This window comes from Trachymyrmex septentrionalis, unplaced genomic scaffold (assembly GCF_001594115.1).
Source record: "Trachymyrmex septentrionalis isolate Tsep2-gDNA-1 unplaced genomic scaffold, Tsep1.0 scaffold19, whole genome shotgun sequence".
Classification (NCBI taxonomy): domain Eukaryota; kingdom Metazoa; phylum Arthropoda; class Insecta; order Hymenoptera; family Formicidae; genus Trachymyrmex; species Trachymyrmex septentrionalis.
This window is the reverse complement of record NW_017305071.1, coordinates 4,332,956-4,349,669: the sequence shown is the minus strand read 5'-3', so window position 1 is coordinate 4,349,669 and position 16,714 is coordinate 4,332,956. Positions and strand designations below refer to the sequence as shown.

The following is a 16,714-nucleotide window of genomic DNA, read 5'->3' as shown; positions in this document are numbered from 1 at the left end:
AATGCCATGCTACCTTTTGCAAATCAATAAGGTGCTTCGCCAGGTAAACCTGTGTATCGATCTGCTGGCGTAAATGCATCTAGGCCGACGAATTTTCCTTTGTTCCATTAAACAAAGTGCTCGATCGCATGTCGTTGGGTATACGGTGTAATTGGTGACCCCTCTCCTGCGGTTAAAAGAACATCCGGTTTCAGAACGCCCTATGTATTGTCGTAATATCGCTGAGGTCGACGTTCGCGATAGCACGACCGCATAATGTATCACGACCGGTGAATGAAGTGTAAGTACCAGCAAAGTTATATTTTTCATTCATTCGTCATCGTTTACTCGTATCGTAATCGATAAACTATAAACGTGTAAATAAAATAACAAATAGTCAATCTTATAACTTCATCATCACGATATGTTTCATGAGAGTTCATGCTCTTTCCAGGTTTTCCTAAGATTACTCTTCAAATTCTTTCGAGTAGAATCTCACTTTAAGAAGTGAAATTCCATCCACTCTTGAAAAAGAGTCGCTCAATTTTCAATATTTAAGAATGAGATTTCACTTTTCAGAGCAACGTTTCACTTCAAAAATTTTAGAAAAGATCGATAAATATTACATGGATTATATCAGAATTTATCTTTTTAAAATCTAACTGATTTGACGATTTTCGCTTTCGATATAAAATTATTATCGTTACTTCTTTAGTTGTAAGTGATTATTACACTCAGACAAAAAAAAATTTTTTTTTTATATATATATATAGACATTAATTATATATATATATTATCAAATTTATATATTAATTAATATGTATTATCAAATTTACATAGTTATACATACTACATATAGTTGTACATATACAGCTTTATATTTTTCTCTGATTGTGAATGTCTCCACGCGCGATGTATACAATTTAATTTATAGAAATATTACAATGTAATTTTATAGAATTATTTTTACAATTTATTTTCTTATTATTATAGATTTCTTAACATTCCTTTTTTTTTTAATTATGTGATTAATTATTTCTTTTTTGACACAATTTTTATTTTGCTTTGTTTCATAAGGCTTGTGATGTTATCCTTACAATGTTATCTTGATAAAGACAACACGTAATTATAGCAATTTGAACAACACGCCGATATTGAGAACATTAATTGTATGATTGCCACGAGATGAAAGAACTGCTTTTCCAGTGATTGAACATTTTGATTAATGTTTATCACCCTGAGGCAAACCAGTCGCCGGTCTAAAACGAGTTTTGTTTACGGTATGCTTTTATCAGGATTATTTAATCATTTAAAAGACAATTAGGCGCCGTATAAATATGCGGGCACATTTCCCGAGTGTTACTAAGTACGCTCAACTTTTAAAAGCTCTCAGGTTAATCAAAAACTAAAACCGATTGAATTATATTCTACGACGTATCTTAAATGATACAAAAAGGAACAATTAGAAAATGTTTTGATTAAAAATAAAACTTTAAAAATTAAAGAAATCAAGGTCTTTAATCTCATTGCTCTTAATACTTATCATTAATATAATAATATCAAAATTGGCAGGGAAAAGAATGAGGCGAAAAAAAGAGTAGGCATGATTTTCGAATGAGGATGAATTCAGGTGAATAGATAAACCGATCGATCACTGGTGAACGGCAAGATGAGCTAATCGACAGTGCCGAGCGTTGTTTTAATCCGCAATCATTGTTTGCGCCCCGTGCAAGAATAAAATTAAAAAAGTAAAAATTTTCTAGTACAGAGGTCATCCGATCGATATCGCTAATTATAAAAAAAGTTTCTAGATTAATGTAATGAATATAATATAACGAGATAATCAATAAGCAAGTAATTTTTATTTTAAATACATTTTTTTTTTATGATTCAGGGATATATTTGAACTAGAAATTTATTTGGGACTCACGGATAAACTTATCTAAGAGCTAAACTATTCAGAAACAAGTTAATTGGGTCATATACAGTGCGGACACTCGCGAGATGCAATCATCACGAACAAGAATCAACCAAGGACAAGCAATAAACTCGCTATTGAAACTGACACTATTAGTTTAAACACTTTTGTCTTGAATTTCAAATTGGTCTTATTTTCTGTCACAATGCGGGTTTAAGGATTTCATATACGAGAGAGGACGGTTGTACAGCACTGACAATCACGAAAGTGAAAGCCAGGTGTAATACACCGCCAATCGACCTCGAAAACGCGTAACACACTCCCGCGAGAGTAGCAAGAGCTGGAGAGATATTGCGCGATGTTGAAAAGGCTAGAAAAATGCTCAGGCAAGCCACAAGACAGATCCTCGTTCCCCGTCCGTTCTCGTGCGCTTTACATCGAGATGCAAATAACGCGCTAATCTCACGATGACGATGTTTTCTTCATTGTGCTCTTGGATAATCGTCTGTGGACTCGCTCACCCGGATGAGAAGATGACGGGCATTGTGATTTGCAACAGGAGAATTTCCTGAATCGCGTTCGCGCGTTCTCCAGTCTGTCTTGCGTCTTATTTTTTGTTTATTATATACCGTTTTATTCACTCAGCATTTACTGACAATTTTGTCTTTTATTGAATAGCAAATAAACCGTAGCGGTAGTAACTGAAGGAAGAGAAAGTATAATAGCGATTGGTTTTGGTTGAGATTAATTTATTATAATTATACAATAATTAGTTTGCAATAATGTAATTATAGATAATAACAGTTGCATATAATCTACGGAAGATTGTTCGTTATTTTTTAAGTTTTTGTCGAAATAATTATTCATCGTTGAAAAATTAGACGGTAGTATATACGTTATGCCCTGTATATACGTCATTTCTAAATTCACATCATGATTCATCTACTTCGACGTAACTGTAATAAATATACCATCAATATGTCTCATATGATTTATAGAGGTGTATGTATTATTTAATAACTAACTTAAGGTCAATCTAAAAATTGCTAATTTATTATTTTACTAACTTAAAGTCAATATAAAAATTGCTAATTTTTTATCAGAAAAAAAAATTATAAATTTATTATAATTAGTTGCGTGTAATTTATGAAGAATGCTTCGTTATCCCTACAATATTTTTTGTTATTTATTTGAAATGCGTAATATATTTTGTTGTTTGTATCTTTTTTATATCATCAATTATATATATATAATTTTAACAAATGGAATATTCTTAATATAACTAGTATTGTTTACAGAAGCATTTATCGTTTTCCTGATGTAAGCGCATTTGAAAAATTCTTAAACATATCTCCGGCGATATAGTCAATATACCATATACGCCAATTTGGCACGCATTCGCTAAATATTGATCTATTCAATATGGATTATATATGTTATGTATGTGTGTGATATTTGTGTTTCGGTTGACATACGTTGATCATATCGTTTGGTGGCGTCTTAATTTTAACGACGAAAAAAATATTTAAGAAAAATGTTTTAATCTTTGAAAAAAAAAAGAGATCATTCACGTCACTTTTTGATGAATTTTTCTTTTCAAAAACCGAAGAGGATAATATGCCTTAGGTAAACGAAGATAGTTCCATATTACATATACATCTTATCATTCTTCTACAGAACTTTTTTGCGATCGTTCTCACTTGCTATCCTCGCGCGTTAACTGGATCAATGAAATTTCCAGAGGTGTCGACCCTAAGATACCTCAAGGAGTCCTTCGCGTCAATTGACAATTACGTCATCTGCGAATTGCATTATCGATCAGATTTCTTCACAATCACTCCTTGTCCTCGTTCATTAACTCGATTGATAGACTCGGCGCTTCCCTCTTCTCTTCCCGCACGTTCTTTGTAGCGGAACGACGTGGCCGACAAGTTTGCCGACCGGATCTCCAACGGTACCGTACGACTAATACCTCGGGAAAATCGAGCGCGGCACCGGCTAGATTCGTACCGCCACGCCGTCGAATTCACAGTTTGTCGCGCTTAACCGGTGCGCGTGGTTCGACCTGTCGCGGCTCTCCGGTTCTCTCTCACGGAGAAGCGATCGAAGTGTAGTGCTCACCTAGGATCGAACGGATTAAGTGTAAATAATAATTAATCTTTATTAATAATTTCTCCTTTTTTACGCTTTTTTTTTTGTGTTATGTGAAAATTTCTTCTAAAGTATTATATAATATAAAATTACGAGAAATTTTTAAAAATGTCTAAAATATAAAGTGGCTCAAGTACGTGTGAAACTACACAAAAGATTTGCTAAAGATATCAGAAGAGTGTATAAAATGAGTTTAAAACAGGGTGTCTAAGAGTTTAAGTATGACATGGTCAAAAATTATCTAAGAAACAAATTAAAAATATATAATTTTATGTAACACTGTTACATAAAATCAATAATTATGTATATCAAAACTTACATACATTGAATTAATCTTTACAATTTAATAATAATAATTGTATAATTTTTAATTTTATTTATAGATTTTGTCGCGTTAATGAAAAATTTTGAAAATATCTTTACTTTTCATTGTAACTCTACTATTTACTATTTTTTCAAATGTTTTAATCATTTATTTAAAAGTGATTAAACTCCCCCTAATTATTTGATTGACTTTAGAAATTCGCCGTTCTTGCGTTCATTAATTTCGAACTGTCGTGCCGATTGGCTCTGTTTATTTCGAGGAATTAAACAAGTTTGATTAGCATGGTATATTTAATTAGAGCAATAGAATGGTTGCGGGGGCAGAATGCAGTTCTGCATGATGGTCGTCAAAAATTGCGCGAAAGTACTTGCCGAGTAAAAGTAAAATGTAAGACCCAGCACACACACACACACACACACACACACACAATTCCTCCGTGGCAACTCGTGTGACTTGACAGAAAACTGTTTCGTCGCAAATACTTTGCCCTACAAGGCTATGCCATTAGTTCGTCGTCGTACTTTCTATTCGAGGCAGAAATCTCGCGTGTAATTTGAAGCGAAATTCAAGCGCAAAACCGCATTTCGATACGTGCGTTTTTTTTCTACTGCGGTAGTTTGCGATAATCGAGAAAACCGCGATTGTCTTAAAAAATCCTTGCATAGCGCGAATGATTGTAACAGTAATTGAATTAATATCAATTGATAGGGAGAGGGAGAGAGAGTAACGTTGAAGGTGTTTAATTTATTATTAGCAGTGCAGCAAAATAAACGATAAATCTCCATATAATATAAATATTTTAACGCAGGAATAACTAAATAAGATTAGCTTAGAGCGATAATTTTTATTATGTATCATGTTAGTTTGTTGACATTGGATGAGATTACATAAATATGTTTTCTTTATTATCACTGATGAAGACTTTGTAAGTCGAAACGTTTGAAAGTTGAGATTTATAGCGTTACACGATTTGACTTTTATGTAATAAAAGACAAATTTTATTAGCTAACTGCGTTTTTTAAAAGAAGCCTTGACATTTTAATTTATTGCGTTTGCATTTACACGAGCTTACTTTTTTATAAAAAAAACGATAAATATTAAATAATTACGTAAATTATTGAATATTTATTTTATAATAATTTATAATAATTAAATATTTATTAAAACTTATATATTGTAATAATGTTTAAATATAAACACGGGTCTATATGCAACTATAGCGATATTATATAAAAGAAATAAGGTTTAATGACGCGAGAATTTTTTATATATAATATATTATTGATCAGATACATTTAGTATTAGGAAATATATCCGATTGAATAAATAGTTGAATGAATTTAGATGGAACGTGGAGATATAATACCTGTGTAAATTATATAGTGTTATTGCGTACAACGTTGCGTATGTAGGTAACTCTCTGGGTATGAAATAACATACATATATCAAGCATGAGAGCGCGGTTGCTGTATCATTCAGCGAGTCGAATGTAAAGCGGTCGAAAAATCGATTGCTTTCTATTTTTCCGTTAACCGTGTTACACTCGCTTGTTAAACATAGAAAATCTGTCGCGGTGAATTCAGCCGTGTTCCACTAAAATGAAATTGTTCTCCTCTCGGAGAGAAAGGATGGATTTTCATGGGACACGGATAACATTGTCATGATTAAAATCTACCATTTTGTCGCGCAAGTATATTTTTTATGAACACTTATTTCATGAATACTTCTTTTGTATGTAAATTTATCATTAGATTAAACAATTTAAGAGCAGATAAATAGTTTTTTTTAGATTATAATTATAATTAAACGTTTAAAAGCAAATAAATAGTTCAAATAGCATTATTTCGATTTGTAAATTTTTATTAATTCACGTTTAATTACGTTTACGTAATAAACATTTAGGATAACATTTAGGATATCAGTCATGTAAATTTTGATTTTAATAATTAAACTATTTCTTCTTTTTATTGTTAATTACAATTCTTAATTTTAATTTTAGTTATAAATAGCAATCTTTATGTTTGATCTTGGTTTTTAATTTTAGCTTCTAGTAATCACGTAAACTCTTCAATGATGTTGAATCATAATATACTTGAACAAATCACAATATGTAACGTTATTTTAAATTACAAATGACGTTCTATGAGAAATCCGCTACTGAATCAGCAATGACCTTCAACAATTCTTCAGCAATCACTCGATGATGGCAAATATAAATATACGATAGTAGCGAATTCTTAATTCTTCGAATGTAAATAGCATGTTAATACTGTACTCTTAGATTAATTATTCTTGCATTTTTTTCTTTTTCGTATAAGATCACAAAAGAGATATTGCTAATGAGTTTTCAAAGGATTTTACGCAGAGATTATAATATATTGTGTATATATATAAAATCCAAGATTATACGTACGTTTTTTCTAATTATTACATATTTTTTAAAAATAAGGTTAAGTTTTCCTTTAATTAAATGATTGAGGCACAAACAATTTTTTAATTAAAAATTTAAATTTATATCTTAAACGAAATTTTTAGAATAATCAGGCAAAATAGACTGATTAATTATTTAGTATTAGATTTATTTATTATTTAACATTTATAAAATTAATTATCGCAATTAATTATATAATAATATGTAAATAATTGAAAAACAATCATTAATATTTTATGGAAAAATTTGATTCTGAATTTACTTCAGTATACTTTACTTTCGATTTCTTTTATAATTGAAATCTGAAGTTTACTGATATCTTATAATATTGAAAAATCTAATGAAAGATTTTGAGGAAAAACAATCTTAAAGATTTAAAGTCTCTCTAAAATTTATAAAAAAATTTTTTAACGATGCTTCATGCATAATATGCTTCTTCGTATACGACAACATTTATCATTTACTTTCAAACTTAAGTACCTCCCAGTTCTAAATACTAACTTGAGTACCATTATTGTTTGATATAATCCGTTACATCATTAAAATCATAAAAGAGTCGAGATATTTATTAAACGCACATGGATAACCGATTCTTCTTCTTAGAATAAAGTAAGATATTTCTGCATAAAAATCAAATATTGTTGTTTGTTAAAAACTTATATAAATAATAGAACACAAAATATAAGTCAAAATTTAAGTTTTAAAATTATAATTATATAAATTTGAAAGTTAAATTTTAAATAAATAAATTGAACAAATAATTAACTTGTGATTAATAAATTAAATAAACAAAAATATTTTATTGTGACATACAAAATTCAAATATAATAAATATAAAATGACAAAATACACACATATATATATATTTTTTTTTTAAACAAAATAATATTTTATTTTTAGTACATCTGATAGATGAATCAGAAAATGTCTTAACTTTTATATTACATATTATTAAAATACATTAAAATTATTTAAATTTCTTAGCAAACTTATTCATATCTTAAACATTTGTTTTGTGTCAAAAACGATCAAGAAGAGACATTACATTTGCATTCGCCATTATTGAGTATTCATCATCTATCATTTATCGTCGCCTTGCGGTATCTTTCACGCGAGGGCGTTGATAGAAAGACCTCATTTCCGCGACTTAACAATTAGTCATGCATGTGTATTAATTAACGAGTCTCAGTAGCTATGTACCGCGAAGGCCGGCGGCTTTCAAGGAGAAACCGGAATGCAAATCGCACTTTATCTCCTTCATACATTTGATCCTTATTTTTAAATCAATTTTATCTACACCTTTACAACAAAAATAATAATTAAATATAAATATTAAGTAATAACAACGCAGCAATGTACAAATTCTTAAAAACTCACGAGCCTAACCCTAAATTAATATTAAATTCGTTAAATAGTATTCATATCTTTATAAACTTAACTTAAAAATATTATTTTACTTAATCTTAAAAGATTTAATTTTGTCAGATTTAATTTTAATTAAAGAAACTTTAAACAAACTGAAAATATTAATTTCTTAAGAAAAAATAGCGAGGTAAATCGCTTATAATATTCTTATCAGAATAATGACAATGCGGTGCCGGGCGTCGTCGATCGTCGTCACAATCGCGCTTCTGGTCGTCTTGCTGGATAGTGCAATCGCCATTAGCGATAAGCTGCGAATAGCCTACCAATGGAAGCAAATCGATTATGAATGGCCGAGCAATGATATTAAGAGGCTCTTCCCAGATTACAAGCAGGAGGACAATCTGCCCTTAGGTTTGGAGGTGGCCGGCGATCGGCTGTTCATCACAGTGCCTAGATGGAGACAAGGGGTTGCCGCAAGTCTCAATTATATTAAACTTAACGGTAATTATCTTGTTCTAAAAATTACAATTACTTATTTGGAAAAAGCTCGAGAAGTAGCATAATAATTGTTCGTCTGACAAGACATTTACAATTTTATAATGTAGACAAATATTTGAGAGATATTCATCAGCAATTTCAATTATATATTTTAATTATATTTACATCAATAATATTCTTTCCATACAAACAGATTTAAACATTCCTTATTACTTCTTTTCAGTTTTCTGATGTTTGTTAAGTCTATATTTCAAATTTACTATACAATTATATTATTTGGATCAATACGATTAAAAAAAACTCTAAAGAATAAAGAATAAAACATTTTCATAGAAAAAAAATCTGTTATCAAATACCAGAGAAAAAAGTTTTTCCTTGGTAGAAAATAAAATATTAGTAAGAAAATAAATTATATTTTGGATCAAATAGATCAGGTCAGACCAGCAAGGTTAAATTATTTTCTCGTACTACAACTACTGATAAATTACTGAAAATAATCTTGCGAGAATTTTAAGGAGGACTATTTCAATCGAGTAGAAAAACAAACAGAACTTTATCAATGAGTCTCTCTTTTCCTCTGGGATTGGCGTCGTCGGTATCAGAGCTTGGCTTTCAGGTACGAACAATTCACCACCTCTGATTCCGTATCCCTCCTGGGAGGCCCATCAGTATGGCGCCGCCGGCGTACCAGAGATCGTTTCGACGTTTCGCGTGCGCGCCGATCGTTGCAACCGGCTTTGGGTTCTGGACACAGGACTGACGGACATCCTGGGTAGCCCTGAGCAGCAGGCGCCGCCGGCGTTGATCGTCTACGACCTGATGACTGATCGCGTGCTGCGCAAATACGTGATACCGTCCGACCAAAGGACCACTGATTCCCTATTCGCCAACATCGCTGTTGAGGATTACTCATGTGAGGACTCGTACGGTTATCTGGGCGACCTCGGCGGCCCGGGTCTCGTTGTCTACTCCTGGAGCCTCCGCAAATCTTGGCTTGTCAAGCACCACTCTTTCCACCCGGATCCGATGGTAATCCGGTGTGATTTAGAATATACGTGTTCATCTTTTGATTATATTTTCCTTCGATATGTCTCGATTTTGACATGCTGTCTGGGTATTATCAAAATTTGAGCCAGAGTTTGAAATCCAAAGTTACACCACATTTTATAGTAACTAGTCATTTTAATAATCTTCAAACTCTCTATCTTTATACTAATAGCAATAAATTTATCAGTTTTATATATAATTGATTAATTAAGAAGTATTTTTTGATATACAATAAGGTAAAATTTTTAATATGTCGTAATAAACGCTAAATCGTTTGAGCGAAATTTCACAGCTCGTGCTGTCTTTCTCAGGGCGGAGAATTCAAAGTGTCAGGAATATCATTTCAATGGAATGATGGCCTGTTTGGGATGGCTCTCGCACCGACTGGTGACGGCTACAGCACCATGTACTACCATCCACTCTCCAGTGGCATGGAATTCTCTGTTAGTACAAGGTTATTACGCGATGCTCAACGTGCCAGTGCTGCGGGTACGTTTAAAAAAAATATATATCATGTGCTTATGAAAGAGGCATAATAAACCACTAATCATTCGATTGCCGAACAAATCCTTACTTTATTTCACGTGCATTGATCTTTCGCATGGTTTATATAAAGAATTTTAGAAATTGCCCATCATATCCTTATATTACATATAAAAATATTGAAAAAACAAGCAACAATCCGCTGGAATTTAATTAATTATTATAAGCAACTTTGAAATTAACTTCATTATTTAAATAAATTACTAAAAAGAGATCATTAATTGCTCATTATTCGAGAATCATGTCAATCTTTTAACAAAGAGCAAGTCAATTTAAAGAACTTCAAAGAATTTGCTTCAAAAAAAAGGAACGTATAGTTTAGAATTTCACACGTCTTCCAAAGGACAAATGTTTTTTAACATTTTATGTGAGGTGTTTGTAGAAATGTTAAGATCATTTCATGTATTTGTCCTAGAAACGTCTCACGAATTTCAAACGCTGGGTTCGCGCGGACCTAACGGCCAGAGTAGCGTCAGCTTCCTAGATCCGAAGACCGGAGTTCTTTTTTACGCGCTGACGAATCTAAACACTGTCGCCTGTTGGAGACCGCAAAATAAATTTTCCATACAGCAACAAGGTTACGTTTATCAGGATAACATCACCATGGTTTTCCCCAACGATCTTAAGGTAATCATGAATCTATCGAAACCTAATTACTTAATTACCACACAGCAATAATTTATTAGTATTGCAGCAATTAAAATTACTTTTACATATCACAAGCTTCAATAAATTCTGTTTCATCACATCACATATTATGAGGTGCTAAATCAACGGTAGGAAAATTTTAATTTTCGATTAACATGAAGTAATTCCGATAGTTTTAAAAAGAAAACAGAAAAATATAACTTATAATTATAACTGGAAATAATTGCCCATTTTATTTTTGAAAAATGTAATTAGTTATTTCAACAATAATTCAGCAAAGTACAATTCTCACGCTCCTCGTATATGTTCTTCATTACTTGTAAAATTACGAATAAAATATCTTTGATGTATGATTTTTTTTCTATTTTTTCTTTATTGTATTAAAGGCGGTAAGAAGAAGTTGTACTATTTTATTTTATTGAGAGAAATAACTCAGTAGATATTTATGCAACATAACTACTTCTACAAATTTATTAGTTATAAAGTAATACTAATTATATAGATAGAAGTTTTTCAGATATACATAAGGTAATTTACAAACAACTGAAGAGGGAAAAATTATTTATTATCATATTATGTATATTATTATTGTTGTGTCATAATCTTTCTTTTACTTCGATAGATCGATCGGAATGGCAACTTGTGGATTCTCTCCGACAGATTGCCCATCTTCATGTACTCGCAATTGGACCTACGTGATTATAACTTTAGGATACTTATGGGATCAACCGAGCAACTCATTATGGGCACGGTTTGCGATTCAACATACACCACGACGACGATATACAATCACAGAGATGACATGGATCACATGAATCACATGGATCATATGGATCACATCAATCGTATTGATCACAACGATCACGCGATGAGCTTGACGCCCAGAATCGGGAATTTTGCTAGTTTCATGAAGATAGATATCGCGACAGTGTTGTTGTTAACATGCCTTAGTAAAGCTCTCATTTGAGGAACAGCTATTCAAAAATTTGGATTAAAAAATAAAAATAGTAGAATTAAAGATAAGATACGAATAAAATTAAAAGAAAATGTAGATAGAAGTAGAAAGGGAGAATGGATAAGGGAGAAAAAGAAAAATATGGAGTATTCATTTTTTTATATTAACATTATTTACTTGTTAAAATGATTTCTGTAATTTAGAATAATCTTCAATGAAGTAAAGTATTGATGGAACGAAATTTTATTGATAATATAGAATTATTTTTTGTTATATATAAAAATATGAAAAAAATGATAAATATTTATTTGAGCGTTATAAAATTAGAGTTATTAATAATTCTATTGTTGGAAATTTATTTATTATCCCATATAATTGCTTTACTCGAGCCCATTTTGTAAAAGTTTAAGAAATAGCATATTAGTAATCATTGTAATTATAATCGTATATAATATTTTTACTTTACTACTGTAAATGTATATGTATTTTTAAAAGAGTGTGGATTACAGTAAAAAGAAAAATACGCTGATAAAATTGGTACAAATTATTTAGGTAGTGATTTAATAAATAACCAACCGATAATAATTGCGAAATTGGATTGCACATCTTCATGTGCACAGAATAAGCGCTTTTTATTCGTTTCTTCGTTTGTTTATATCTCAAGAAAATATTTCTTTTTTTTTTTATGGAATATATTATTATTATCTCAAGCTAAAATTGCCATGTTTACATGTCAAATGTAATAGAATATATATATGAAAAAAAAAGTATTTTCAATTAAAAGCAACGATTTTTTATTTTCTCATTTTTAACAAAATACAGAATAATTTCTAATTTTACATCTACCATCTACATGTCACACTTCGTCAAATTTTTATTACTAAAAATTTGTAAAACATCATGATATATTTTATTCTTTCCATCATTGAATTCTCTTTTATACTAATTTTAAAAATTATAATATCTTTGTATATTTTATTTTATCACATGATTTATTTATACCACTTTATCATATACTATACTATGTTTATTCTGATTTTTGTGCAAGATCTCTGCACAGTTCATCACGTGCATCTCGGATGACGACAAGAATTCATATTGCACAACTTGGAACGATTTTTCTAACGATTATCAGAGAAACGCGTTAAAATCATAAAATTTTACCGCACAAAGTACGACACAAAGATAAATCCCTGCTGCGCAACGACATCTGTGAGAGTCTTGAGAATTTTTTCCGTGGAAGATTGGCTGATGATGTGCCGAGCATGATGATCGAGATAAGTAGCGCAAAGTCATCGTACGCATATTTACGCACCTGGCGCATGCAGTACGCATGGTCGTCGACCTGCTGCATCTGTATATGCGGTACTTCATACTTGAATATAAATTGTGCAAGAGCGAGTCACGATGCACATCATCTTCCGTAGTGCTCATTGTTAATTGACAGTCTCACAATTTTAGCAGTAGAAAACAATTTTATAAGAAGACTCGTATCTTCTGCAGATAATACTGTGCAAATGATGATTTTATTAAAAATTAAATATTATTCAATTATACAGAATTATCTTTTTCACATCGTGAATATATATTATAGTATTAAATTGTCATAATATTATATAATATTTGATTGTTACGTAATTATCATATTTGATATACGTTAGAATATTAAATTATTTCATTGTGTAAAACAATCTGTAATTAAACATAATTAAATCATTGTTAATTAAATATTATTAAAAGTCTCCTTCTTTCTTGTTAACAATAATTATGCGAAATTATTTTTTATTTATTTATTATTTTTTATTAATTGTATGGATTATGTAAAATATCTTTGCTTAAATAAAATTTTAATTACAAATTTATTTATCAATATTAGTATATTAAAAATTAATATCAAACTATTTATTTGATTATATTTTTGCAAGAGAAAGTTTTGCAAAATCAGTATACTCCAGAACACACACTTCCAAAAGACGTCTTTATCCTTAGAATGTCCCTCCAATAAAGTATGCCAAGATCAAATCGGTGATATAATTAAAATTACATAATATCCCAGATAGCGAAATATTGTATTAGAATATCAACTGACTAGTAACAGATTTTATCAAAAGATGTTAGCACCACAATAATTTCACATTCTGCTTCTGTTCTGCCGACAGTATCTATTACATTCCATGTAAACAAACTGGCAGTAGAAATCAAACAGAACCTACTGATATAACTTGATAGCAGATTTTGGCAATAAAAACCGAGTAAAATCTGTCATTTTCATTTAAATCGACCTGGTTTCTTATAAGAAATTTTACGTACATATATATAAATGGTTATATATAATTATACATAATTATATATATTTATATATACTAATGTAAACCGGAAACAATTAATACAGTTTTATTGCTAAAATATTATTGATTAGCTTCACATTCCAAAATACATATGAGAAAGTTATAAAATAGTCAAAAAAATATTCAGAGATTCAGAAAGCACTTGAGAATCTCTAAGAGATTTGCCTATTTGATTTACATACACTAATTCTTACAGGACGTTTTCCTTCTTACGAGAAGCAAGTCCATCTCGTGCCGAGACCATATATGAAAATGGTAAATATTCTAATATAGAACCAATGTTCAGCGATTTTTAGTAATTAATATTTCGTTAACTTGTTCATTGTAAAAATTGCAAAATGGTAGAGAGCTTTTTGATTCAGTTTAGTTCGCCCTATCTATACAAAATCAGTTGGCAAAAACTTACGGGACACTCGTTGTACATATATATAATTGGTTAATGAAACCGTATCTGAAAACACTTTATTAAAGAATTATAAAGAATAAATAAGTAATCGCAAAACTTATTCTTAAATTAAAATAAACGTCAGTTGTTATCCCATTTCTAAATTATTATTATTTATCTATAATATTACAAAATTGTGTAAGACCAATAAATAAGTGAGATCAAAAATTATGTAATAAGAAATGATGTAATAATCTATGAGAATTTCGTTAGCAAATTAACTGACAATTAAGTGAAATTTATCGATAAGAATAAATTAAATAAAAAAAAAATCATATTTTTCAAATTGAATCTTGTTGCTTAATATTCATATGCAAAACAAATATGTTTTTCAGCTTCTATAAGCTGATTTCATTTATCAGACTTGCAACGTAATCATGAACTGAAGCTGGATATCACATCATAAATTGACTGAAAATAAAAAAAGAGAAATAATAATGTTTAATAGATATATTAATTTAATCTCTTTTTTTTTATACCCTATGTATAAATAACACAACATGTCAATCTGTACAATATATATTAATTGCGTCATTTCCCAGATAACATTTTGCCGGCATTTCGCTGAAAATTTGCTTAAAAATGTTGCAAGCAATTTGTAACAAGGTGAATTCTCATTTGATGCAGTACGAGTATATATTGCAAGCAAAGAAACATGCAAACTGTAGTAGACTAACTTTATAGTAACTTTACGGTAACAATTGTGGTAAAAGTATTTGATTATGACAATATTTTGCCAAAGGTGAAGCAATTTTGCTTATCATCAAAAGTATAAATGTTAATTTGGCATCATTTTTAAAATTATGGCAACACGCAAGCAAAATTTTATTTAGCAGATGTTTTTGCCATTATCATGTAATATTACGACAACAAGTATTAGCGAATAAATTAAAAGTGCTTTGCTTTTACACGAAATGTTAATGTATACACTGAATTATACATTAACCACAAAAAACGTCGCTGTACATTTATCAATATAAAAATATCTATATGATATAAGCACAGAAGAAATCGATTATTTAAAAATGTTCTTGCAAATATTCCAATGATATTAATATTATTTACTCTTTTTTTTTTTAAATCATTTGCTGCATGCAAAACAAGAATACATTACGGCTAAAAATACATCACATAACAAGATTTTATAAGGCTTCAGAAAAAATTACATAATTATCTTGACCTTAGACTTTTATTTATTTTTATCATATAAGCAGGTAAGTTGAAAATAAATTATGTAAAAAAATATTATTCTGTATAATTTTCTTGAACGTGCTTTTTTTTATTCTAGACATATTTTCTATTTTACATTACTTTTACTCTTCTATTTTATATATTACTCATGTTTATTTTTTTGCAAAATAAAAATAATGCAGAGAGAGAGGGAGAGAGGGAGGGAGGAAGGGAGGGAAGGAGGGAAGGAGGGAGGGAGAAAGAGAGGGGGGGAGAATACATTATTAAGCACTCTGGGGCAAATCCACTCAAGCGTCATGTCTATTATTGCAATTAAAAAATAACTAGAGAAATAATAGATATAAAGAGAACGAGTAATCGATATTAAACGCGTTCCAAACGAACAAAATTGCTAGCCTGCTCGCCGAGCGATTGATTGGTTGGTTGGATCTACAACTAACAATCAATCATGTTCATTTGCTCTAGACTAGTCGGTTGTCGACTTAAACGCGCTCATTAATATGAAACCATAAGAACATTTTTTCAAAGTTCGCAATTTTCGATACCTTATTTATAAAGCGATCTGTTATGCATATATTCGCCGTTTATTTTTTTATCGTTAGGATTATAAAAGTGAAGGCAGTCCTTGGTGTAGACCAATCTGATATGACTGCCTTATCAGAGATTACTCTGTAATCTCAAGTATTAAAGTTGCAGTTTTTCGGCCACACCTTTAAGTAAATTTATCAAGTATGCTTATGCAACCTGATCATGCAAATTTAAATTTAAAACGGAATAGATGCCAAAACTGCACAGTTATAATACCACACATATTCATACAATTTATATTTAAACATACTTTACTTGAACGTGGCCGGCTTGAGGCAACTC

General features: G+C 30.3%; 1 protein-coding gene across 2 annotated transcripts; it reads left to right on the top strand.

Moving 5' to 3' along the window:
• The first annotated feature begins 223 nt into the window (after positions 1 to 223).
• LOC108746928 (protein yellow-like) lies at positions 224 to 11,884 on the top strand. 2 transcript variants are annotated; one of them, XM_018484047.1, is made up of 6 exons: positions 224 to 280; positions 8,384 to 8,670; positions 9,284 to 9,696; positions 10,026 to 10,203; positions 10,673 to 10,884; positions 11,528 to 11,884. In XM_018484047.1, the coding sequence occupies exons 2-6, from the start codon at positions 8,388 to 8,390 to the stop codon at positions 11,870 to 11,872; spliced, it is 1,431 nt and encodes a 476-aa protein (XP_018339549.1). In that variant the 5' UTR covers positions 224 to 280; positions 8,384 to 8,387; the 3' UTR covers positions 11,873 to 11,884. The 2 variants fall into 2 exon arrangements, with proteins under 2 accessions (XP_018339549.1, XP_018339548.1); XM_018484046.1 differs by lacking the exon at positions 224 to 280 and adding an exon at positions 3,687 to 4,039.
• The last annotated feature ends 4,830 nt before the right edge of the window (positions 11,885 to 16,714 follow it).

Excerpts from the sequence above, each read along its gene's own strand:
- LOC108746928 (XM_018484047.1), top strand. The coding sequence starts at position 8,388 with ATGACAATGCGGTGCCGGGCGTCGTCGATCGTCGTCACAATCGCGCTT. Across the intron at positions 8,671-9,283 it reads CAATTATATTAAACTTAACG|GTACGAACAATTCACCACCT; the intron begins GTAATTATCTTG and ends CTTGGCTTTCAG. Across the intron at positions 9,697-10,025 it reads CTTTCCACCCGGATCCGATG|GGCGGAGAATTCAAAGTGTC; the intron begins GTAATCCGGTGT and ends TGTCTTTCTCAG.